At 50.9% G+C, this 26,288-nt stretch overlaps 1 protein-coding gene across 4 annotated transcripts in view; it reads left to right on the top strand.

Annotated features, from left to right (window-relative positions):
• Positions 1 to 25,899, top strand: part of Znf710 (zinc finger protein 710) — a 67,025-nt gene extending 41,126 nt beyond the window's left edge. For 3 of the 4 annotated variants that reach the window (XM_027408227.2, XM_035442439.1, XM_027408228.2), the window contains exons 2-5: positions 12,584 to 14,075; positions 18,748 to 18,939; positions 19,274 to 19,448; positions 23,532 to 23,701. In XM_027408227.2, the coding sequence (XP_027264028.1) occupies positions 12,612 to 14,075; positions 18,748 to 18,939; positions 19,274 to 19,448; positions 23,532 to 23,701 (2,001 nt within the window). In that variant the 5' untranslated portion in view covers positions 12,584 to 12,611. Of the gene's footprint in view, positions 1 to 12,583; positions 14,076 to 18,747; positions 18,940 to 19,273; positions 19,449 to 23,531 lie in introns of all 4 variants that reach the window. The other variant, XM_027408226.2, reaches the window with a different exon arrangement.
• The last annotated feature ends 389 nt before the right edge of the window (positions 25,900 to 26,288 follow it).

Raw genomic sequence — 26,288 nt, 5'->3', positions numbered from 1 at the left:
TTTAAAACTAAAGCAAACTTAAAAGGATATTTTTTCTTTATAATTCTTTACAATTTCATCTACACATACATCTTGTTAAAATTTTATTTATTTTTATTTTATGTCTATCAGTGTTTTGCCATGGGTGTCAGATTCCCTGGAACTGGAATTACAGACAGTTGTGAGCCAGCATGTGGATGCTGGGAATTGAACCTAGGTCCTCTGGAAGAGCAGTCAGTGCTCTTAACCACTGAGTCATCTCTCCAGCCCCTGCACTCACATCTTGATCATGCTCATCCCTAACTACTCTCAGATATCCCCTAACACGTTCCCCCCACACTTTCATGTCCTTTTGTTGGATTTTGTTTTGTTTATGTTTCATAGCACACTCAGTTGAATTGGTGCTGCCTGCTGGAATGCTGACTTATCCTGTCAGCGTGACCTTGTGCAGGAGAGCATGCTACAGTGACTTTATGAACACGGTGGCATGTGCAGAGGACGGCTTTCACAGCACAGCACTCCTCCCAGCTCTTATATTTCTACAGTGTTCCCTAAGCCTTGGAAGAGGGGAGATAAAGCCAGCTTTTATTATTTCTTTACTGCTTTCCCACGTGCGTGCGTGTGCGTGTGCGTGTGCGTGTGCGTGTATCAGAGGACAACCTGCAGAAATCAGTTTTCTCCTTCTACCAGATGGGTCCTAGGGATTGAACTCGGGTCCTCAGGCTTATTGACAAGCACCTTTGGAGCCATCTCACGTTCTCTGAATATTTTCAACCCATTGTTCCTTGAGTCCTCCCATGAAGATACTATGATCCAAAGAGGCCCCCTATACAAATGACTGTACAGGCTCCTGAAAGCTGCTCACATCCCTGAAATCAGCCGCCTGGGACACCGGGCTCTGAGAAGCAATGCTTGAAAACTGTTCTGAACCTTTCTGTGTCTCTGCTTCCCCACACAGTCAGGATTGAGTGAAATAATGCGTTTAGAGTGCACGGGCTGGCACCGTATTTCTCAGGGCAGCCAGCCAGTCTGCTACCACTAACACTGGCACTTTGCCGTAAGAACAAGAGCAATGTGTGCGCAGTCCACGCCAGGCCAGCACAGCCCCTGGTAGGGAGAATCCAATGGTGTCAGGCCAGAAGGGACCTTGTAAACCGTGGAGCACTGTGCCTGGTGAATGGATATGCTCGTTCCTTACTCCACCTCTCTCTCTCTCTCTCTCTCTCTCTCTCTCTCTCTCTCTCTCTCTCTCTGTGTGTGTGTGTGTGTGTGTGTGTGTGTGTAGACCTCAATTACTCTTCACCATTTTGCTTTTCCACCTTTTCTTTCTTTTTGAGATAAGTTCTCTCATTGAATCCAGAGTTCACCCATTTGTCTAGACTAGGTGGTCAGCAAGCCCCAGGGACCTTCCTGGCTCCACCACCCCAGCACTGCGGTTCCAGATGCCCACCTCTATACCTGGCTGTTTATGTGGGTTCTGGGGGTCCAAGCTCTGGCCCTCATGCTTGCACAGCAAGTACAGACAGAAATACTTCCCCAGTAGACCGGCTGTCTTTCCGAGTAGCGGAAGCTGAGTTGATTTAGCCCTCAGACCCCACAGCAAGGAGAGCCCAGAGGGAGGAAGCTCTCCCACCTCCAGGGAAGCCAAGGCATTCATTTGATGTAAGATCATTGACAGTAAAGTCTTCGGGCATTTAGGCCACACCTATACATCTCAAAGTCTGCACCTGACCACACTACAGGAACAGCCACCACCCTGCTCCCCATCACAAACTCCCATGTGCCATCCTTCGTGATCCAGATAGAAGAGAGCAGTTCCCTCTCTGGGCATCTACACACACACACACACACACACACACACACACACACACACACACTCTCTCTCTCTCTCTCTCTCTCTCTCTCTCTCTCTCTCTCTCTCTCTCTCTCCTCCAGGGACCTACGCTTAAGACCATCTCCTGGGATTTGCCCACTTCTAACTTTCCATCTCTTACAAGTTCCCTGCTTATGTTTTTGCAGCCTGTAGCAGCCAGGCTCTCTCAGACCCTTCCTGTTACCAGAATACCTGCTGACCCAGCAGCCCAGTGTGTATGCCCTAATGACGTGACCCCAGCCTCCTGCTCCTTCATTGAGCAGCTTTGCTCACACATGTGTGTCCATCCGAAGACTGTGGGGTCAAGGGCAGAACACATGTTCTGTGGCCCTCCACTTCTCCAACTCAGGGCTTCCCCTCATCTCCCTGTATGGAAGTAAGGGCACCAGGTGAAGGAAGAATGCCTGTGCACTGGGCTCCCTGTGTGGCCAGTGTGTGTGTCTGTCTTCTGCCTGTGTATACTCCACTTGTCCCTCCTCCAAATTACAGACCCAAAGTACGCTTCTCCTGGCATAAATCTAGACCTGACTTGGGTGTGTAGGTGACTGCAAAATAAATGTTGATTCCCGTGCCGAGAGGCAGTGCTGCTGTTGGGCAGTGCAAGGACGGAGGCCCCCAGATGAGTCACTCTGACTGCCGTGTGAAAGGAGAGAGCTCCGAGCCAGGCTTCACTCTCCGCTGTCCTCCAGCCTCAGCACTTCTCTGTCTCCTGCTCTTCTGTACTCTTTCCCTTGCTTTCTCCACCCTGGGCTTCCAGCCTCGGTCAGCCCTTGTCCCTGCTGCATCTGTCTGAGTGGAGGCTTCCTAAACCTCACCAAGCCTCCCCACCCACCTTCCTGCAGTGTGCCCCCCATCAGTCGCCCTCATCCAGTGGGCATCTGTTCCACCCCCTGACTGTGCCGTAAGTCAGGTGATGAGGCCCACACGAGCCCGTTTGGCAGGAAGGGGCAGACGCATGTCACTTCGGTTATAGTGCTGCTTTACATGGGAGAACATTCCCAGTTCCTCAAATGGGGGTGGGAAGACAACTCGACTTTGTCTTGTTGTGGTACCCCATATTCATTTCCTGTGTGATATTTTGCACTTCTGCTTTGTGACTCTTAATCTTGTCTCTAATAAGCCCAGGTCCCTGATATTGTAGATCTTTGTATCCTGCCGGCATGCAGCCAGCACCCACCTGCCCCTTAATGACATTGGCTCTCATCCCTGAGTCCTCCCGCACACAAGCCTTAACTGCAGGTTACAGAGTTTCCCTCACTGTTTTCATTTAAAAGCATAGGCTTGGGGTTAGACACAACCACCACCACACCTATGGGCCTAGCCAGGTCGCTCAGCTCCTCTCTGCTCCATTCCTCCTCTGTGAGATGGGTTTTTCTCAGTTCCCTTCCTTCTCTCTTTTTCTTTCCCTGATTTCATCCGCTCATTTATTTATTTATTTATTTATTTATTTATTTATTTATTTTTGAGATAAGGTCTTGTTATAGAACCATGGCTGGCGTGGAAATTCACTTTGTCACCCAGGCTAGCCTTAAACTTACAGCACAATCCTTTGCCCGAACTTCCCAAATGCTGGGATGACAGGTATGCCCAGTTTATAAAAGGGGTTTTGTTACCAAGTGCCATTCTCTGCACCCACAGTCTCAGAAGGTAAACACCTGGCCTAAGGGCTCTTCCTCCAGGAGCTTGTGTCGCCTGCCAGAGGATCACAGCTCAAGGAATGGTGCTAGTGTCCCTGGCACGTCTGTGGGTCCCACACCCCGTCACTGCATCCTGGAGAGAATCCTGTCAACTGCACTGACAGGACAGGACTCCTCGGTCTGGGCCACCTCCCTGACATGCAATGTTACTTAGCTACTGCCAAGATGTCTCATAGCCCTTGGGCCCCTTCATCCTACTCCATGTCACCAGAGGAATTGGTACCATTTCTACCAACCTATCTCTCCTCTGTTGCTTTGAGATTTCAGGCCACCAGCATAATCGGCTGGCTTTCTTTTCCGTGGTAAATCCATCTCCAGACCTTTGTTTAATCACTTCAGATTAAACATAACAGTGTAGTGGCCTTGAGGAGGCTGAGCTTGGGACTGCTGTGTCCATATGACTCAGACAAACAGTAGTCTCTCCCCTCAGTTTATCTATCTGTAAAATAAAAATACAAGCTGGCTGTGCCTTTAGTCCTCAGGAGGCAGAGGCAGAGGCAGAGACAGGCGGATCTCTATGAGTTCGAGGCCAGCCTGATCTACAGAGCAAGTTCCAGGACAAGCTTCAAAGTTACACATAGAAACTCTGTCTTGAAAAAAAAAAAAAAAACCACATAAAAGTACAAATATCCATCTCCCTGCCTAGCCCCAACTAGGAGCTCAGTCTGTGGGAGCTAGAAAGACACTAGGAAGAAAACCCTCAATCCCGCCTTCCCCAGGAGAGGAGCCCAAGGCATCCTGCGTGCCTGGCAAGTGCTCTACTACTAGGCCACACCCCCATCCCTGGAAAAGTTGATCTTGAAGAATTGATGATTTCTGCCACCTGTTTGTAGGGAAGAGAGCTGGGTCCACTGAGGATGCAGTTCTTTTTTGTTTGCCTGAGGGTATCAGGCTACTCTAGGGTGCTTCTCCCAGCAAGCCCCACCCCCAACTGTGTGTCAAAGAGGGAACACTCTCCAGCAGGCAGAGCGTCCCTTGGGGAAGTTTCTTTTCTCCTTGCAGTCCTGGGGCTTTGACCCTTTAGCTTATGGGAAGGAAGGGAGGCTGGGACTGAATTGGAAGAGCCAGACCCAATCGACTAGGGCTTCTTTTTCCCTTTCCTTCTTTCTCTTTATTTTTAAGCAAGAGATAAATAAATGTCACTCTGAGGTGACAAGAGAACATTGGAGGAGATAAAAGGAGAGTAAAAGGGAGCAAAAGGCCAGCAGCAAAGGACATGGGGAGATCTGGACTCTACACTGCAATGATGGGAGAGATGAAAGGAGAGAAAGAGATGAGATGGGAAGGCAAGACCGAGTGGCAGAGCGGAGGATGGGGTTGCCATGGAAACAGAAGAGGGGAGGAATGGAGGGAGAGGAAGACAGGATGGAGAAGGCAGAGGACTCTGTAGAGGAGGGGCCAGACAGGAGGCTAGATGAAGAGGAAGGGAAGCCCTGCGAGGGTCCTTGGTCCAGATAGGCAGGCAAAGGAGGAATAATGTGGCTCTGAAAGCCACTCCTGTCCAGAGCCCAGAAGAGACCCTGGGGAGCCTGCTTCACCCAACCTGCAGGGACTGCCTTAATTTCTGGATCTGTAAGGTAGAAAAGTCCCCTACTCCTAGAGGGCTGCTCAAGTGTACTCATCGAAGGGCCTGACAAAGTTCAAACCCAGTGGTTGCTTATGCTGGCCCTCATTCGTGATTCTTATCTTTACCCCTTGAACTTGTGAACCAAAGTTTTGTTTGTTTTTCCCTGTTACGTTTAGCTGGAGATTTGGGGGTCTGGCACAGATAGCATCCTTGTTGTTGAGAAAACCTGTGCTTTGTACTTCCGAATTAGAGGGAAGACATGGAGCATTCCAGAAACAGGTCTGCTGTCCCTCCCCCTGGGGAGAAGAACTGGTCCAGCCACCCAGGGAAAGGGAGGCCAGGCTGGGGCTTTCCATATGGCAGCTTTCCAAGCTGTGCCCCTCAGCAGCCTCTTTCTCCTTGAGTCTGTGTGCTCACACGGCTCTGCTGGGGTGAGCAAGTGGGCAAGGTGCCTGTCCTTGGGCAGTGTCACCTAACCAGGATGGCAGATACTAAGCCAGTAATTGTCCTAATAATAAGTAGATCATTTACAAGCCCTTAAAAATTATGGTAACATCTAAGAAGGAAAAGGAGTTTTTGTTGCTGTTTTGTTATGTCTTTAGTTGTTCTTGAGACATGATTTTGGTGTGTAGCCCTGTGAACCTGAAATTCATACAGAACCCAGGGGCTGCCCTGAACTCCCAGGTGCCAGCATTGCAGGTGTGCACCACCACACGTGGCAAGGAAAAGTAAAGTAGTTAGAAACGGAATTTAGAGGGTGGGGCCTCGGCAGGTGGGGTGGCACGGGGAAGATTTCCTGCAGATGTGACACTTGCTAGAAGTGGAAGGCTGAGGAATGAGAAAGAGCATTCCTGGCATGTGGAACTAACTATACATGCAAAGTCACTCGCAGGCAAGGTCTGTGATGGGAAATGAAAGCACTGTGCAGTGAAGTGGTCACACGGGCTCAGATAAGCCAGCCTCATGGATCCTTTGATTGCAAGCGCAATGGAAGTGAATGTGGGATCTAGATCAGGCTTGGCGTCTGCTTGCTTGCCTGACCCATGTCTTGATTGCCCCCCTCCCCCAGTTTTAACATTTGAGGGCAAGGGACAGCCATCGTGGCAGAAAACCCTTTCTACCCATATTCTGCCCTTACAGCCCTCTGTGTTAGAAGGCAGTGTCCTGCCCAGAACTCTGGGGCAGAGGTGTTATGTTTAATGTTGGATGAAAACATACTAGGGGTCAGATTCCCAGGTCAGTCCTGTAGTATGGCACAGTAGCCTCAGGGCTTTGCTTTCCACCCCTGTGAGATGACAGCATTGGCTGGAGGGACCCCAAAGTTCCAGCCCTGCAGTGAAGGTCCTAAAACTGGGCAATGTGGTTAAAGGAAAGGGTCTTCACGGAAGGCTGTGGTGATCTGTGTGCCCATCCTTTGCAGTAGAGAAAAAAAGATACATCAAAAGAAGAAGGTGCCAGAGGGCCTGGTGCTGTGGTGTCCACCTGTAATCCTAACGCTTGGGAGGCTTCGTGAGGAATGTCCCAGCTGGAAGCTAGGCTGGGCTCATTGTAAGATTCTGGGAGTTGGGTTTCAGGGAGGTCTGAGCCAGGTATGGTTTGTACTTGGGAAGCTGAGTAGGATGACCTCTTAAGCCCACAAATTTGAGACCATCTGGGTGACAGATTGTCCATACAGAGCAGGGGCTGACACTTATTAGACCTTTGTGTGGTCTGTGGATCATGGCCCAGCTCCTGTGTAGCTCATGGAGTTGGACTCAGAAAAGGGGAAGCCAAAGAAGAGAGAATCCAGTTAGCTACACTTCCCCTGGGCCAGCCCCTCAATGCTGTGGGTGGCCCGTGGCTGACAGAATCGAGACTGGCAAGGAACCGAAGGTTTGCACAAGCGTCCGGCTTTGGGCTTTTGCTTCCTCTTCTTCTCTGATGATATGAGCACTTTACCTTTGAGTCTATACCATGCCAACAGCAGAGGGAAGCCAAGAGGGAGGTTTTGCTAACAAGTGAATTCCCATGAGTGTTTCTTCAGCTCCTCCCTTCTAGGCTACCTGTGTTGCCCGACCCTGGGGCCTACCTTTCCAGCCCCCAGGGCCTGGGCCCCATCTCCTCCCAGTAGCACAGTGTAGATAGCAGGGCTAGAAAGGGAAGCTGGGACCAGATTTGGAAGTGAATGTAGGATCTAGATCAGACTGGGATTAAAGTTGTTTGCCAGCCACCACCCCTCATCTCCCCCTGCTGGCCTTCAAATTTTGATCTCCCTCTCTCTGTGTCTCTCTCTCTGTGTCTCTCTCTCTGTGTCTCTGTCTCTGTCTCTCTCTCTCTCTCTCTCTCTCTCTCTCTCTCTCTCTCTCTCTCTCTCTTCCTCCCTCTCTGTTTCCCTCCCTCTCCCTCTCATTTTTCAATTCAAGACAGGGTTTTTCTGTAGCTTTTGGAGCCTGTCCTGGAACTCACTCTGTAGACTAGACTGGCCTCACACTCTGAGAGATCCGCCTGCCTCTGCCTCCTAGTGCTGGGATTGAAGGTTTATGCCACCCTCACCCAGCCAAGCCTCCTTATCCTTAAGTAGGGGTATGAGAGGGTCTCCATGAAGGCTAGGAGCGGCTAGGGACCTGTGTGGCAGGTAGTTAGGACGTGGGCTTTAGAGTATGGTAACCCTGAGATTCCAAGTAGGCCCTTGTGTCTGTTTTATAGATGGGGACACTGAGACTCCAGGGTGTCAGGTGACATGCCCATGGTCCCTGGGCTTTTATCAGTCCTCCCTGGAGCCATAGAACAGAGACAAAGCACTTTTGGAGTAACAGTGAGAAGCTGGCGGCCCTTTGTGGGGTGGGGAAGCCTGTTGCCCAGTCTCAAAGAGAGACTTTACTCCCTCCCCAGGATCAGGCCTGACCCTCTGGCCCAGAGGTGATGCTGAGCCCTGGGAAATAGGGCAGCCCTGGGCTTCTGTGTCACTCTGCATCCCCACCCCCTCCCTGCCTTTGTTTCTTGTCTTCCACAGCCGCTTTCTCTTTCTCTCCCTCCCCCTCCATCTCACTCCTCCTCTACCCCCTTCACTGTCTCCTCCCCGCCTTCTTTCCCTCTCCCTCCCCTTTTCTTTCCCCCCCTTAGCCCACTCCTGCGTTACTACACTCTGGCAGCCACACTTTATCCATGCCTTTAACATTTACTTTCTCCACACCCCGGGGACAGGGGAGACCGGCTGGGAAGTGGGAGCAGTTTAGCAGGGGTCCATTCACTAATGGATGCTTCAGCATAGCCCCCCTCACACGCACACCCCACACCCGACCCCCCCACACACACATTGTCAGGAGCTTTGGTTGAGTCCCCAGCGCAAGTGATAAAGAAAGGCTTTGCCTTGAGAAGGGAGGAGCCATAGGGGGCCCTGGGGGCCTGCAGCATCCCTGTGCCACAAGTGATGTGGTCCCCTGTGGGTTCTTCTGCCTTGAGCAGTCTGGGCCAGGGCATCAAACAGAAGGACGGTAGCCTATGAGAAGGAGCCAGGACACTTGGGGACCACAAACCAAAAGACTGGTCCAAGAGGATGAGAGGGATGCTGGACTGGAGGCTACCTCCCCTCCACTTATCAGACCCACAAGCAGAGCAACAAGTCACTTAGAATCTGTCTTTCTGTCCACCTGTATCTCAGTAGAGCCCCTTCTACACACACATAGCATACCTTTGGGCAGACACAATACACACTCACGCATGCATGTGGCTATCCCAAGAGACCAGACCATGTGAACATAGAGCCCTTCCCTTGCCACCAGGTTTCAGGCTTCTGCTGGCCCCAGGTAGGCCTGCAGAGCTCCTGCACTCTGGCCTCTAGATTTGGCAACTTGGAATTGGAGTCCCCCTTGGTGCTAGCGATGCCTGGTGCCACCCAGCTCTGCTCTGGTAATGAAGAACTCCGGTCACTGTGGCTTAGGCACCTTTCCCCAGCCTGTGGAGTAAGTTTAAATAGAGTCTGGAGCTCTCAGTGATGATAAGCTGTAGAGCTTCTACCAGGTCTGTCTGTAGCTCATGATTGACAGTTCTTAAGCCCACACCCTTGGCCCTCAGAGCTTGTTGACTCTGGGCAAGCCCCTTTTGACAGCCAGACAGGCTCCAGTCAAAACCACCTGTTCCTGGGCTGGAGAGATGGCTCAGAGGTTAAGAGCGTCGAGCTCTTCCAGAGGTCCTGAGTTCAATTCCCAGCAACCACATGGTGGCTCACAACCATCCGTTATGAGATCTGGTGCCCTCTTCTGGTGTGCAGATATACATGGAAGCAGAATGTTGAATACATAATAAATAAAATCTTAAAAAAAAACAAAACACCTGTTCCTGGAGGATAATAAACCTAGGTGGCCAGGTATCGGCTTGGTTTGCATCTTGGATGTGTAATGGATGTCTCCTCATTAGAGGGGACCCCGGTTTTGATGGTTAATTGCATGATTTCTCTCACAATAGGGAACCAGACCCACCCTCCAGGATTGGCCTGTGGTCAGTGGTCACTCTTGTCCATGTGTGAAGTAGGGTTTGTGCACCATTTTCTTGAGTTTGCAGGGGTGTATGTGACATCTGGGCTTCTAAGGAAAGCTACACCATCTCATCTTATATCTGTTTCAAGCCAGAAACTCTCCGTGAGATGAAGGAACCGAGGTTTGGGACAAATCAGGACATGGCAAACCTAGGACTGACCTCAGTACTCAACCCAAGTTCTTTTTTGTTGTTTTTACTCTTGTTTGCTCAAAACTCAGTGTATAGCTGAGGATGACTTTGAACTCCCAGACCTAGCCTACCTTCCAGGTGCTGGGATTACAGGTGTGTGCTATCACACCCAGCTTCCAGTGCCAGGCTTTGCCATGGTTGACTAGTCCCTCCTCCCCATGGGTTCTGCCTTTGGGGAAGCCTAGAAAATTTGCTGAGTGTATTGTTTGCTCAAAGCCATCACATACACTTGGGCTGCTACCTGGTGCTGTGTCTGGGGTGGGCTGTTATAGCAGGCAGTGACATTTCCTAGTGTATTCAGGAAAGTCAGCAGTGGTTAGTGGGTACTGGACATGGCTGTGATGGACCCAGCAGGACTCCTCTGAGGGCTCCATGGGGACAGCGCCTCTGTCTTGTTCACCTTTTCTCTGTGTGCACTAGGCCTGCCACCCAGCTGGTATTTAGCAATGCTCTTTTTCACAAGTTCACAGTTCCTGATAGTTATACTTGCAATCACCAAAGCTTTGCTGAATTCAGGGCCCAAGGATGGGAAGTTTTTCCAGCACTGTGACTGTCTTCCTTCTGGGGATCTAGGATGTTAAAGCTATGTTCTTCTAGGGCTTTTTAATTAACTAAGACCCTTGTCCTACATTATGCTCTTGGTGATCTTGTACCTATCTCTTGTGTGTTTCCATTCCCAGTTTTTAGATGGAGAAACTGGGGCACAGAAATAACCTTTTGTAATCAATGAGAAGTGATTGAAGAGGGCAATCCGTAGTCAGGTACAGCTGGGCGTGGAGTACAGTGTGTCCAGAAGTAAGCTTAGCCCCCTGGACAGTTCCAGATGGACCCTGACGTCCCAGCAGGATTCCCACTGACCCCTTGTACCAAAGCGGCTCTGAGCTTAATAGTCTAATCTTTCGTGTCTGTTGCAAGGAGGCCGGATTCCTGTCTGGGGTATTTTTAGCCAGCCTCAGGAAGAGGAAGCTCCACTGAGTGCTTGGGGGAGGGCAGACCAGGCCTGGACTGATTTCCTGAGGAAGGGCTGTCCACCAGCCCTAGCCCTGGGGGCAGAGCAGGCAGGAGCCATCCCACTAATGTCACTCTTCTTCTGGAGTATGTCAGGAACTGAGCCAGGGCAAGGCACGGGGACATGAGTATGTGAAGGAGGCACCCACAGCACAGACCTGGGGAAGCTGGGATGGGCATGAGAGCCAGGAGACTGGTGGCAAAGCACCCAAGCCGTGCTGGGAAGGGGCACCCAAGTAGGGATCACTTAGGTGGGGTTCGTGGTACTCAGAGCCAGGGGAAAGGAAGGTGCCTTTGCTGGTTTTATAACTGGACAGGGAGGTACAGTGGTATCATTTACAAGGACCTGTTGGATTAGAGAATTATGACCATGAACCTGGGGTCCAGTTTTAACAGTCAAGTCTCACAAGCGTTAGCAGTCAAATCTGTGGTACAACTCCAATGCCAGCTAAAGCTATCTTTTTATCAGTATATTTGGATATCTGTGCATATGGCATTTAGTTAATTAGGAAAAACAATGGCTCCTATGATAGACTGTTTAGCATTAGGACTGACCGGCTGTAGCCCATGTTTGAAAGCCTCAGAACCTAATCTATTTTTGTATGCTGTATTGTTTTTATTCTGTACATGTATACATATTTAAAATCCTCATTCATGTAGCCATGCCATCACTAATGGCAACGATTGTTTAACACCTCAGTACATCTCAGGGCCTGTGCAGAATTAATTACCCCAGCAGCACAGCCATGGGACTCTTGACGTGCTTTAGAATGCGGCACGTTATATTTTGAGTAGGTGGGTTTTTTTTTTTAATCAGTTCTTAAAATAATAGAGTAATTAATTTTGAAAACAGAAGGGCTGGGCTATGGCTCAGTAGAAGAGAGCTCGCCTAGCATGCTCAAAACCCCAGGTCCAATCCCCAGCTCTGCAAAAAGGAAATTAAAAAGCTATTCAACTTCATTCATAAATCACCATGTGCTTGGAGGCACATGTCTGTAATTCCAGCACTCAGGAGGCTAAGGCTCTAAGCAAATCCCAGGCTAGCCTCAGCTACATGCTGAGATCCTGTCTCAAAACAGGATCTGTTTGTGTATTTGTGAGGGCCCCATGAAGAACCTCTAAGACACATGGATTGGGGAGACGGCTCTGTGGGTGAGATGCTCGACACACAAACATGAAGACTGAGTTTGTCCCCAGCACCCAACTAAAGATCCAAGTGTGGCAGTGCACACCTGTAACCCCAGAGTCAGGAGAATCCCTTGGGTTTGCTGGCCGGCTATGCCAGTTAGCTCGTGACATCATTGGCCTTGATGCAGGTGCACAGACATACACCTGCACATACATACACATGCCACCGAAGAAGGAAAGGTCGGGGGGAGGGGAGCGAATCCCTGAACAGCTGGGTGTGGAGGCACACATTGGTAATCCTAGCACTTGGGAGGCCGGGGCAAGCTGATAATGAGTTCTAGGCCCGCTACAATGGCATAGTGAGACCCTGCCTCAAACAAAGAGAAAGAATCACAGATGGGAAGACTTAGGGGGTGGGGCTTACCCAGGACCTCTCCGGAGATGGAGGGGATAGCTAGACACAAAGAGGTTGTCATTGCTCCTCATAATGACAAGCATATCCTGTTCTTAAAGCACATGACATCAGAGCCACACACACTCCAAATTATCTGGGCCCTTGTCCTTGCTGAGTCTATCGCCCACTCGGCGTTGAACTAACAGTATTAACATGCCCCTTTCCTCCCACAGAAATGCCCTCCTAGCCAGCCGCCACGGGATGGAGGGCTTCATGGACTCAGGGACACAGACGGACGCTGTGGTGGTGCTGTCATTGGCTCAGGCTGCTGTGCTGGGCCTGGTCTCAGAAAATGAGCTCTTTGGAGCCACCATAAGTGCTGAGGCCTTCTACCCAGACCTAGGATCAGAACTGTCTGGGACAGCCATCGGGGAGCCAGGACCACCAGGACCCGACATCTATCAGCTGGCCTGTAATGGGCGGGCCCTGGAAGAGCCCCCGGAAGAGGAGGTGCTGGAGGTAGAGACAGCCTTTGAGAAGCACACCCGGAGGAAGACACGGCCCCCTGTGCGGCTGGTGCCCAAGGTCAAGTTTGAGAAGGCGGAAGAGGAAGAGGAACAGGAAGTGTATGAGGTATCTGTGCCTGGTGATGACAAGGACCCAGGCCCCGCAGAGGCCCCTGGCGAGGTGGCCAGCGGTGGCTGTGAGGCCCTGGTGCAGAGCAGTGCCGTCAAGATGATCGACCTCAGCGCCTTCAGCCGCAAGCCGCGGACACTCCGGCACTTGCCTCGAACTCCAAGGCCAGAGCTGGACATGGCCCCGTTCGATCCTCCTCCTTTCCCCGACCCAACCCGGGATGGCTTCCCTGAGCCCAGCATGGCACTACCTGGACCAGAGACTATGCCCACCGAATGTGGTTTTGAGCCGCCTCACCTGGCCCCCCTGAGCAATCCTGAGCCTCCCACCATGACATCGCCAGAACTCGTCAAACCAGAACAGGGCTTTGTGTGGCAGGAGTCCAGCGAGTTCGAGGCTGATGCAGCAGGCTCCACAGTGGAGCGGCACAAGAAGGCACAGCTGGACCGGCTGGACATCAATGTGCAGATCGATGATTCCTACCTAGTGGAGGCAGGTGACCGCCAGAAACGCTGGCAGTGCCGCATGTGCGAGAAGTCCTACACATCCAAGTACAATCTGGTGACGCACATCCTGGGCCACAATGGCATCAAGCCACATTCATGCCCACACTGCAGCAAGCTCTTCAAGCAGCCCAGCCACCTGCAGACGCACCTGCTGACACACCAGGGCACACGGCCCCACAAGTGCCAGGTGTGCCACAAGGCCTTCACCCAGACCAGTCACCTCAAACGCCACATGCTGCTGCACTCTGAGGTCAAGCCCTACAGCTGTCACTTCTGTGGCCGTGGCTTTGCCTACCCCAGCGAGCTTAAGGCCCACGAGGTAAAGCACGAGAGTGGCCGCTGCCATGTCTGTGTCGAGTGCGGCCTAGACTTCTCCACTCTGACCCAACTCAAGCGCCACCTGGCCTCCCACCAGGGCCCCACCCTCTACCAGTGCCTCGAGTGTGACAAGTCCTTCCACTACCGAAGCCAGCTACAAAACCATATGCTCAAGCACCAGAATGTGCGGCCCTTTGTGTGCACAGAATGCGGCATGGAGTTCAGCCAGATCCATCACCTCAAGCAGCACTCCCTCACCCACAAGGTAAGGCTACCAGTCATGGCTGTCCCACCTGTCACCCTCTCTCCAGCACCCCAAGGTCCTGGATGAGATTATTCGGGTAATACACAGGTAAACTTTTTTTTTTTTTTTTTTTAGGTGTACTTATTTATTTTATGTGTTGAGTTTTTTACCTACATGTATGTCTGTGCACCATGGTGTGTGCCAGATACCCATGGAGGCCAGAAGAGGGCATCAGATCTCAGTTCTAGGAGATCTCCTAGAACTGGAGTTACAGATGGTTATGAGCTGCTATGTGGGTGGTGCTGGGAATCAAACCTGGGTCCTCTGGAAGAGCTGCCAGTGCTCTTAACCACTGAGCCATCCATCTCTCCAGCCCAAGACTTTACTTATTTTCATACTTAGGAATTTTAGTATTAGAAATATAACTGAACTTAGCTTTTTTCAATAGTAAAACTTAGCTTTGAAATGTTCTTGAGGCCTGGGATGATAGCTCAGTGGGTAAAGTGCTTGCTGTGTAAACATGAGGATCTGGGCTCAGGTTCCCTGCAAACCTGCAAAAGTGGGGTATGGCGATGTGCACAACCCACCACTGGAGAGAGGAGACAGGTGGGTCCCACCGGCTCACTGGCTACTAGCCAGATGGCATGGCCAAAACAGTTCAGTGAGGGTCAACGAATCAGGTGGAGGTGCTGGAGAGATGGCTCAGCAGTTGAGAGCACTGGCTGCTCTTCCAGAAGACCCGGATTTAAATTCCCCACACCCACATGGCAGCTCACAACTGTCTGTAACTCCAGTTCCAGGGGATCTGACACCCTCACACAAACATACATGTAAGCAAAGCACCAATGCAATAAAAATTAACAATTTTTTAAATTAAAAAAAAAAAGAATCAGGTGAAGAAGCAATTGAGGAAGACATCTGTGTTTGCAGCTGGGCAATTGCATGTACACACATACACCACACACAGAGAAGAAGAATTTAGACAATTTTTTTTGAGGAGGGGGAGGGTTTCGAGACAGGATTTCTCTGTAGCTTTGGAGGCAGTCCTGGAACCAGGGTGGTCTGAACTCACAGAGATCCTCCTGACTCTGCCTCCCCAGTGCTGGGATTAAAGGCGTGCACCACCACCACCCAGCCAGAAGATTTTTGAGTGAAATGTTTGTGGAACTCCTGCAGGACTCAAGGGTGTCTCTCTGTTTCCTAGGTATGAGGACTGAGTACAGGCAGATAGCTTGGAGTTCATATCATCACAAAAATATAACAAAACCTTTGATTTCCCTTTGGAAAAGGCAAAATGTATATGATTATAAAAGAGGGATAGATGGGGCTGGAGAAAGCCGGCAAGATGACTCAGCAGGTAAAGGCACTTGCTGCCAAGCCTGAGAAACTGAGTTTGATCCTCAGGACCCGCATGCTGGAAGGAGAGAGCCAGTTCCTCTTAGTTGTTGTTTGAGATACACACACACACACACACACACACACACACACACACACACACACACTAAGTAAATGTAAAAGACGGTGTCATGAATGCATAAGGGCCTGAGGTCAGCTCCCAGCACCTGTGTAAAAGTGAGGCATGATGGCATGCACTTGGAACCCCAGTGCTGGGGAAGTAGGTAGGTCCTTGAAGCTTTCTGGCAAGTCAGCCTACCTAATCAGTGAACTCTAAGCCCCCATGAGAGACTTGTGCCTGACTTGGCCTCCACACATACATGTGCACGTATGTACACTTGTACCACATGCACCCAGAGGCAGAGGGTTGGAGAGATGTCCGCAGTTAAGAGCACTGGCTGCTCTCGCAGAGGACCCAGGTGTAGTTCTCAGTGTCCATATCCAGCAGCTCACAACTTCCTAGAACTCCAGTTCCTGGGGGACCCTGTACCCTCTTGTGCCCTCTGCTTGCACCAGCCCATGGTGCACAGGCACACACTCAGCCACAACACATAAAATAAATATGTATGTAAGTCTTCAAAGTACAAGTGGCCGACAACATAGCTCACCTGAGCAAAGTAACTTGTGAATATGGACATTGAGCTGCCGTGTTCATACCCACCAGGTGGGTAGACTCAACCTTCACCTCTTCGCTCTCTTCCCCTTGCCTTTCAGCCATCGTCACCTCCCCCAAAAGGCTCTTACACCCAGGAAGGTAAGAATGGAGCCTCTTAGGCCTAACCACCCCATTCTGGCATGTGGCTGACCCATGGTTTCCTTCACACTCCAGCCAACATAACTTTTCAAAGCTGTGAGTAGCTCTCCCTATGTGTGGAAACTCATGGTGACAAATCCATATTGCTCACAGCGGACACTACAGTGAGCCTGCCAGACCAGGAGCCCGAACTTCTCCGGTCCCTAGAACTTTTCTGCTAGGGTAGGGACCATTGGCAGGTTCCAGTGGTAGCAGAGGCTGCTGAATGTATAATGTTAAGGTTCCTGACACTGAATCTGGGCTCATCAGCAAAGCTATATAATTGATTATTAATGTCTGCAAGGGTGGGAGTGAATGATGTACGCCATCTTTCTCCTTTATTCAGAGACTTCAAAATCCCTACATACTGAAGTACTGAGAGATAAAGGGTATGTGAAGAAAGCTGAAAGCACCCGTGTCAGTGTCTTTACACACACACACACACACACACACACACACACACACACACACACGCTGCTCACAAGTCTTGAATGGGGCCCTCTGGTGGTCATGTGACCTGCCATGTCACAAGGATAACCAGGGTGTACAACATGAAAGCGAGCATCTGGCTGCTAAGAGAAAAGACAGGTGTCTGTTAAAGTGTCGTAAATACCCTGGGTTCAACCACCAGCACAGATGCACAAAACACATCATAGAAAAGTTTTATGTTAGATAGTTGGGACAGCACCTGTGGCCATAGACATGCATTTGTCCCCAGGAAGTTCTCTTCAGCAGGAGAACTGCTTCCAACTGTGACTCTCCCTTCTCTGCCAGCGTCCCCTGTGCACACAGCACCCTATTCCTGTACTGAGTGTCACCTCTGGGTCATCAAGAGGCATGTGACAGACCAGACACTTGCTCTGAAGCCAGTGTCTCCTGGGGCTGAGTGTCCATGGGGCTCTCATCTCCAGGGAGAGCTGGGAAACACACCTTCAAGGGGGCTGTGGAAGAGCAGATCACAACTCTGCAGAGCTGAATGTTAGCCATTTTTCCTCGGGGTGTACAAGGCTCTTTGTCCTTTCTCTGAGTGTTGTGATTGAACTCAGGACATAACCTTTGGTAGATGTGTGCTCTACTACTGAGATATACCCGAACCCCAGAGTCTCACTATGTATCTATCCCTGGCTAGTCTTAAACTTACAGAGATCTGTCTGCTTCTATGCCCCCACACTCAGCTTTTATATATTTACTTTTACATGTAGAAGTGTTTTGCATGTGTGTATGTATATCGCTTTACATGGAAGCCAGAAAGGGTGACAGAGATCCTGGAACTGGAGTGACAGAAGGTTGTGAACCACAGTGTGGGTGCTAGGAACAGAACCCAGGTCCTCTGGAAGAGCAGTAAGTGCTCTTAACCACTGAGCCAACTCTCCAGCCCAGCCCAGCCCCACCCCACCCCCCTGGCTTTTATTGATAAGTTGTCTGTGTTGGCCTTGAATTTTCTCTGTATCCTGGACTACCTTTGAACTTTCCACCCTGCTGTCTCAACCTCTTCCAAGCATCTGGGATTAACAGGCTTGTGTCACCATGAATGGCAGTGCACAGCTCTTTCTTGTTTTCTTCTCTCCACCTCTACTAACTTTTGGGGGTTTTTTTGTTTTGTTTTTGGTTTTGGTTTTTTGTTTTTTGTTTTTTTGGGTTTTTTTTTTGTTTGTTTGTTTGTTTGTTTTTTGAGACAGGGTTTCTCTGTGTAGCTTTGGGGCCTATCCTGGCACTCACTCTGGAGACCAGGCTGGCCTCGAACTCAGAGATCCACCTGTCTCTGCCTCCGGAGTGCTGGGATTAAAGGTGTGCGCCACCAAAGCCCGGACCAACTTTTTGTTATTTTATAGACAGGTTCTCACTATACAGTTGTCACTTGCTTCAAAGGGGCTCCCTCTGCCTCAGCCTTCACCCTTCAATGCTGGGGCTCAAGCCTAGGACACCTTGCACATGCTAGAAAAGTTCTTCTCTGCTGAGCTCTGTCCCCGGCAACACAGCTTTAATCATATCCCCAAAGGGTCTATCCTCCAAGAGACGTAGCTAACAAAAAACAAGCAAACACATCCTTGATGTAATGAAAATTGTCCAGACAAAGGCATTGCCCTGCTGCCTGCAGGGCAGCCGGTGGTGCTGCATGCTTGTTTGCTGGATGGATGAACTGACGGACGGGTGGGTGGGTGGTTGCACAGACCCCCTTATATCTCTATGCACTGGTACAGCAGATCTGCACACCACCTGGCAGGTAGGGCTGGGAAGGCACACAGTTTGTGGAAAGCATCCTGGAACAACAAACAGCCCTGCCTGTCACACCCCAGCAGAGTGGCTGGGCAGGAAGAGGTACTTGCCACCAAGCTTGATGACCCCAGTCTGCTGCTCAGAACCCACGTGGTGGAGAAGAACCAAGTTCTGAAAGTGGCACACGCACTCACATCCACACACGAGCAGACACTTTTCTTATAAAAAGGAATTTCCCAGAGCCACGCCTGTCTGCCCCACCCCTGAGCGGTGCCTCTACTCCCGCAGGGCGTGAAGGAGTTCAAGTGTGAGGTGTGTGGCCGAGAGTTCACCCTGCAGGCCAACATGAAGCGCCACATGCTGATCCACACCAGTGTGCGGCCCTACCAGTGCCACATCTGCTTCAAGACCTTCGTGCAGAAGCAGACGCTCAAGACCCACATGATCGTCCACTCGCCGGTGAAGCCATTCAAGTGCAAGGTATGGGACGTCCCCACAGCCCGTGCGGCTGGTGCTGGTGCTGAGCAGGGCAGGTGGGGGTCAGAGCCTTGAAGCTGCAGAAACTCCGGGAGAATTGAGAGGGGGTGAAGGTCAGGACCCTGTAGTAAGACGTGAACCGCAGTTCCCACCTCCAGCTCAGAGCTGGCAGGAGAGGCAAGGAGCAGCGACCACCAAAAAGGCTCTCCTTTGCCTCCCACAGGAAGGGACTGCGAGCTGTGGGTGGTGGGTGGAGGGTGGCTCTGCTCAGGTGGTGGTAGTAGATTGGGTAGGATGGCAGGCTCCCCACAGCCCTCTGGTGCCTTCCCCATTCCAGGTGTGCGGGAAGTCCTTCAACCGCATGTACAACCTGCTGGGCCATATGCACCTGCATGCAGGCAGCAAGCCGTTCAAGTGCCCATACTGCTCCAGCAAGTTCAACCTCAAGGGAAACCTGAGCCGGCACATGAAGGTCAAGCATGGCGTCATGGACATCAGCCTGGACAGCCAAGGTGGGTGGGCTGTGCGCAGTGGACAGAGCAGGAATGACAGCAGCTTGGCGCACTCAGGAGTCTCCTGTCCAATTAGGGGCGTAGGGAGGCTGGCCAAAGCTGAGACTCCACTGAGGTGGGCTCAGGTCTGGAGAGAGGGAGAACCTGGGGAGCCGTCATGGCAATAATGGGGGTATTTATGTCGTCTTCCAAGGACTTACGTGGGCTCACTAAAACAATAATAAAAACAATAACTTACACATGTTGAGTGCTGTGTAACTCATGTGACCCTCCCTCACAGGGAGGCTGGCTCTGGTACCACTTGCTCCTACAGCAGAAACTTCAGGGCAGAGAGATTAGGCAACTTGATCATTAACACATAAGAGCCGTAGATGTGCCATCTTTCCCATCGTTATCATGAGATACCATGATAATTTCAGATAAATGGATGGGGAAGGGGCAAAAGGGGGAAATACGAGGTCACACCTCCAAGTGCACATGGAAATTCTCAGACAGTCAGAGAAGTTAGGACAATCAACCAGCCATGGTACCTGATGGAAAGAATGAAAGCCATATACATACATATTCAGGAGAGAGACAGGTGGTCCTGACATTAAGCTTTATGAGAAAGAAACATAAAATAAGTAAGTAAATGTAGGAAAAAGAATTAAAACAGAACCCAAAATCTAAGAGAGCTGGTTGTGGTGTGGTACACACTTGCAATTCTAGCACTCAGGAAACTGGTGCTAGAGGCCCCAGGGCCAGCATCGGGCTACACAGTGAAACCCTGCATCAAATAATAATAGAAAGAATTTCCAGAGTGGGTAGGTGCAGTTGCACATACCTGTAATGTGAGCACTTGGGATACTGAGGCAGGAGGATTAAACCAAGTTTGAGGTCAAGCCAGGCTACATGATGAGACCCTGTCTCAAAAAACCTGCAAACGGAAAAGAAATTTCCAGAGGATCTTATATCTTGGCAACTGGTAGAAGTCTCAAGCTTTTATGACACTTCCCCACTCCTGTCCAGTCACATCAGAGCTGGCCACTGGTCTGCAGCTGCATTGTGGGCAGCTGGCATCAGATTGTGCAGGCAGGAGGCAGCTGAAGGTGCATCCCAGAGTCCTTCCAATGAGCTCTCCATGTGACAGCACCTTGGCAACAGCCAGATGAGTTGTTATTTACTGCAAACAGCTAGTGGCTTTGGTTTGGAACATCTGGCCAGTAGATGGCCTGGAGTTTCTGGTGAAGCAGGTGATACTGTAGCTTGTTGAAGGCAGTTTTTCAGTAGTTTAGAAGGAACCCTATGGCCTGCATCAGATGCTCTCTGTAGCCCCTTGAAAGACAACGTCTGTAGTGGACATGCCAGCTTAGCTCTGCCCTGGGCCTGCTGAGTGGGAATCTGCATTATCAAAGGTTCTCTCTTCCTGGCCTCATGTACCTCAGAATCTCCCCAGAAGTGGCTCAGACTGCTGGGCTTTCAGCACTTTCTGGGATGGGGTGAAGGGATTGTATTTCCAATAGGCTCCCTTTGAAAGTCCTTGATACAGACCTCACAGGATGAGGTCTTCAATTGGCTGCCCATGGGAGACCCTTGAGGATTTTCTTTAACATTTAATTTAAATGAGTATGGGTGTTTTTACTTTGTGTATGTCTGTGAACCATGTGCTTGCCTAGTGGAGGCTAGAAGAGGCTGTCAGATGTGATGGAACTGGGGATACAGTTGTGAACCACTGCGTGGGTGCTGGCAATCAAACCTGGGGCCTCTGGAGGAAAAGTGCTGAACATTGAGCCATCTCTCCAACACATTTGAAGAATGTTTTTAATACTGAGGGCTGAGTCTGGACTTCAGAGGTGCTGGGCTGGGTTTCGAAACACTTTGGATCACTCCCTGTGCACCCATTTGAGAGCTTCACTACAGTGGACTTCCCTTGTAGCTACCCACCAGCAGAGAGCAAGCCAACCTTGCCCTTTTGCAAATGATCGGAGCCATCAATTCCGGTTCTCTGGAATGAGAGGAACAATCTCTTTCCTCTTCCAGGAATGCTTAGCATTGGTCCCTCCCTGGCTGTACCGGATGAGTGAAGTAGCCATTGGTTCTACGTCAGCTAGATACCCACATACCTCTTCTATGAAGCTGGAATAGGCCGCTTCTAAGTGAAACCGCCTCACAGACTTGGTTTTAATTTAGGGAGGTGGGTCAGTGTGCATGCACACAGAGGCTGGTGTACACTTACAATTTCAGCACAGGGACACAGGCTGGGAATTCATCCTAATCCTCAACTGTATGCTGAGTTCAAGGCCAGCTAGACACAATGGAGATAAAGTGGGGACATGGAAGTTTGGCTTGTTTTAATAGCCAGTGGCAAAATATGATGGGATAGCAGTTGGCTTTGAGGAGACAGCAACGTAGGCTTGGTTTGCTGGGATACTTAAACTTGTTTTACAAGGTCAGGAGGGCTCTGTGTGCTAAATGCAGCAAGTCAGCAATCAGAAGGAGTTGAAGGGAGCCCAGCTGGTAGTAGAGACAGAAGGACCAAAGTTCAATGTCATCTTCGACTATATAATGAGTTTGAGGATGGTCTGGGATACATGAGATTCGGAGGAGAGGGGGGTATACATGGTAGAGAACACCTTTCTTTAATCCCAGCATTGGGGAGGGCAGAGATAGGAAGTTCTTTGAATTTAAGTCTACATAAGTCTACATACAGAAACCCTATGTCTGCCGGGTGGTGGTGGCGGCAGCAGCAGCAGCAGCAGCAGCAGCGGCGGCGGCGGCAGCGCACACCTTTAATCCCCAGCACTCAGGAGGCAGAGGTAGATCTGTGAATTCGAGACCAGCCTGGTCTACAAGAGCTAGTTCCAGGACAGCCTCCAAAGCCACAGAGAAACCCTGTCTCAAAAACCAAACCAAACCAAAAAAAGAAAGAAAGAAAGAAAGAAAGAAAGAAAGAAAGAAAGAAAGAAAGAAAGAAAAGAAAAAGAAACCCTATATCCAAAGGGGGGGGCAGAGAGGAGGATTGAAAGGCTAGGCCCTCTTTGTGTAACTCTGGCTATCTGTAGACCAGGCTGGCCTCCAACTCACAGAGATCTGAGTCTAGGCCATCTTTAAAGGTGGGTGGTTCAAGCCCTCAACAGTGACAGTCAGGGATAGGCTACCTCTGTGGGACCTCACAGCCTTAACATTTCCTCCCGGATTCAGGGTGACCATCAGTAGCCACCAGAACACTGCATCCTGGCACATCCAGGAAAAGAGTGGAAGTTGTCTCCCTTCTTTAAAATTAATAACCTGCCTGTAGGCATTTCCTTCTGACCCAGTGGTCAGACTTAAGTTACATGCCAGTTCTTGAACCACTTTCTGATGGGGGGGTGACATTTGGGTGTCATAACTGGGAAGAAGACTCTACTGGCATCAGATGGATAGAATGCAGGATACTATGATATCCTGCAGTGGACAGGTGGCCCCACCACAAAGGATCATGGCCTCAGATGTAAGTAATGTCAAGGTTAGGAAGCCCACCTTGGACCTGTCAGGGTGAGCCCTGGGCTGGATCTGTCTCCCTCTAAGATGAATCACAAGGCATTTGGCAGACATTCTTCTGTCACCAGAAGTGCTTTGATGAGCTACCTTGGCTGAGAACCCAGCCCTGGGTGGGGCTGGTTTGGTGCACTAAATATGGAGAAACCACACCCTCTGGTGCTGAGATAGAGCTTTGCAAGGTCACAGGAGTGCTTGATGGGTGACCTTGGGTAGTGGATCAGCCTCATGACTGCAAATCGAGGTTGCAGGCTGTCAATGATGACATGAAGTCCAGGGAGCACTTGGCACTAAATGAGTCACGTAGGAAGGGGGACCAATGACAGACATTGCAAAGGATGACCCAGGAGGGCTTAGTGACCTAGCAGGGTCAAGGTAACATAACCCAGAAGTCAAGGCCAGGCCAAGGATCTGTTCTGCCCAAGGCCCTGGCACACCCAGAGGTGGGCCCATAAATGCCCAGATGGGAAGACTGAGAAAACAACGACTGGACTTTAAGGTCCCCCACTTCCCGAAGGACACCGGGGATGGCCAGTGTTTAGGCCTAACTGTGCCCCTCTCTTGTAGACCCCATGATGGAGCTGGCAGGCCCCGACCCCTCTGAACTTGACAGCCAACAGGAGATGGAGGACTTCGAGGAAAACGCCTACACCTACACCAGTGTGGACAGCAGCACGGAGGCCAACACCCTCACTGAGCAGGCCATGAAAGAGATGGCCTACTACAATGTGCTATAGCAGGCCAGCTGAGTGGGCGGGGAGGGCACAGGGTGTGAGACCCACGTACTGAGGGCTGCACCTCTGCAGCCCAGAACCAAGCTACTGCCCACTGCCCAGTCCCCCTCCCCACCCCCAGTCTTTTGCACCACTAGGGACCTTTAGACCAAATGGAGACTGTACTACTGTCCTTGCAGGGAGCTGGGCGCAGGCCTAGGCATCCCAGTGAGGGAAAGGTAACCAGGAGGCCCCAATCCGGTTCTCCTTGGCCTGCTGCTGTGGGTGGGTAGGGAAATGCTAGTGAGGTCTCTTGCAGGCATGGGGGCACAGACTTAGTAGTCTTCTCAAAGCTGCCTCAGGCCCATAGGGGCTCTTGAGGAAGAGAATGCTTGAGCCAGGTCTTGTCTCCATTCTGCACCGACTCTGGCCTTTAAGGACATCTGCGCTCCTGCACTGGTCAGCACTGCCCACTCCAACCCTGCACAGACCCAAGAACCTCTTCCCATCCCCTGTCACTCAACAGCCAGGCAGGGCACTCTGCCTTCTACCTCCTGGGCCTCCCCTTGCTCCATCCAGACATGCATGCGGCCCGTGCCCTGGCCCTGCCTGTAGGAGAGCCGGGGAGCCCAGCCTCCAGAGCCCCTCCCAGCCAGCCGGCAGAGCACCCTTACCCCCAGCCCTATTTGAAAGAATGTCCCTAATGTGCATTTCAACAAATTTCATCCAGTTCTGTCCCAAGCTAAGGTACCAACCACAGTGTCCTCACCAAACAAAATCAGGACATGCCTCGTGTCTGGCACACATTAACAAGGACAGGTGGGGGGTCCTTGAGTCAAGGGGAAGACATCCTTGGAACCAAGAGAGGCTTGGGGAAGAGGAGGACTAGAATGTTTGTTTGTTTTATGAGCAAGCAGGTGTTGTGAGGAGTGGGTGAGCCGAGGCTCAGCAGGCTCCCAGGGAAGAGCAACATATTTAAAAAGGAAATTAAAAACCATGGGGGCAGGGTCTGTTTTGAGCAAGTGAGGACATTTTGAAGGTAATTTACCAACTCTTGTCTGTCTGTCGTATTTGATGGAGTGATGGGCAGGCAAGCCGAAGCTTTGTTGTATGCTGTGCACTCCCTGCTTCCCTTCCCTAATGCAGCAAGGCATATGGTGGGGCCCATGCCCTGGCCCAGGAGGTGTCACTAGTTGGGAGCCTCAGAAGGCTAAGGCAGAAGGGAAGGTGGCAGAGAGCCTACCTGGCTCTCTCCAGTCAGTGGCTCTGTGCCATCCAGGTGGCCAAGGCTTCTGACTCCATGTGGCCAGCTACCCCCTCCTCACCTGTCCGCTGTCTTCCCCTCTATCCTTCAGGTAGTGACTGGCACATTCAGAAACTCCAGAGCACCCAAAGCCCTGCCCATAAATCCCCAGGCCCCCCAGGGGAGGAGCAGACAGGGCCAACCCGAAAAGGCACAGATGAAGCCACCAGCTTTGGCTGAAAAACCAAGAGGGGGAACCAGCTGGGGTGGAAGGTGCTGATTTGAAGTGCAACTGCCCCCAAGCCTGTGTCCCTAAGTGAGACACCAAGCCAGGCCTCAGGGTGACTGTTCAAAACTGGGAGTCAGATGGACACAATGGCCCAAGTGTGGTTTCCCAAGGCTCCCGGCCTCCCAGGTGCCTGTCATGAAGACCCTCAGGTGGCAGTGATTAGGTGTCACTGTACAAGACATTTCTCCTGCTGAGCAGAAGGCATCACCCCTGCAAACTACCTCTTCCCACAATGACTTTCTCCCCTGGTACCAAAAAGCACCCTGTACCTCCTCCTCTCCTGCCAATGCAGTGGCCTTGGTCTTGGAAACAGAAGGGAGAAGTCTGGCCTGGGTGGGGTCTCTCATTGCCTCCCAGCCTGCCATTGGCACAACCCTCTGAGGAGTACCATGCTCATAAAGCCCCCGCCCTACGCCTCGTGCCTGGGCAATGCAGAGAGGAAGGTACAACACAGTGCACAGTTGGAGCTGGGGGCGGTCCTGGCAAGGCTCCGGCCTCACCCCTCCCAGCTTTCTGAAAAGGGTGACTCAGAAACCCTGGCCGAATTCCACTCTAACTTATTTTGACGTGTATACAAACCAACTGTTTAGCGATTCCACTTGTGCAGAGCCCTACTGTGTTTTTATGTTCCTGTTTAAAAGAGACGTTTACTTAGCAATAATTATAAATAAATGAATATTCTTTAGCGAGGTGACTGTATATGCTTCTTCCCGCTGCTCTTGGTGCCCCTTCTCCCCAGAGAGGTCCCAGCAAGGCTCCCCCAGTCACATGCCAGACAGTTTCTCTCTGGATATGCAACACCTGACCTACTGTATACTTAGGGAGACATTCTCCAAGCCCCAAGGATGCCTTTTTGGGGGGATTTGTCCCCAAATCTACCTGTGGAGGGTGGGATTGCAGATGTGTAACCCATACCAGGCTTCTTTTTCACTGCTGTTTTTACAGTATTGAGGTTTTTTGAGACAGAGTCTCACTGTCTACCTCTGGCTGGCCTATAACTCAGCTGTCTTCCTGCCTCAGTTTCCTGAACCAAGATTACAAGTATTTGTATACACCTGACCTTTTCATATTTTTTGTTT

Source organism: Cricetulus griseus, chromosome 3 (assembly GCF_003668045.3).
Source record: "Cricetulus griseus strain 17A/GY chromosome 3, alternate assembly CriGri-PICRH-1.0, whole genome shotgun sequence".
Classification (NCBI taxonomy): domain Eukaryota; kingdom Metazoa; phylum Chordata; class Mammalia; order Rodentia; family Cricetidae; genus Cricetulus; species Cricetulus griseus.
This window is presented reverse-complemented; position numbering and strand designations above follow the sequence as displayed.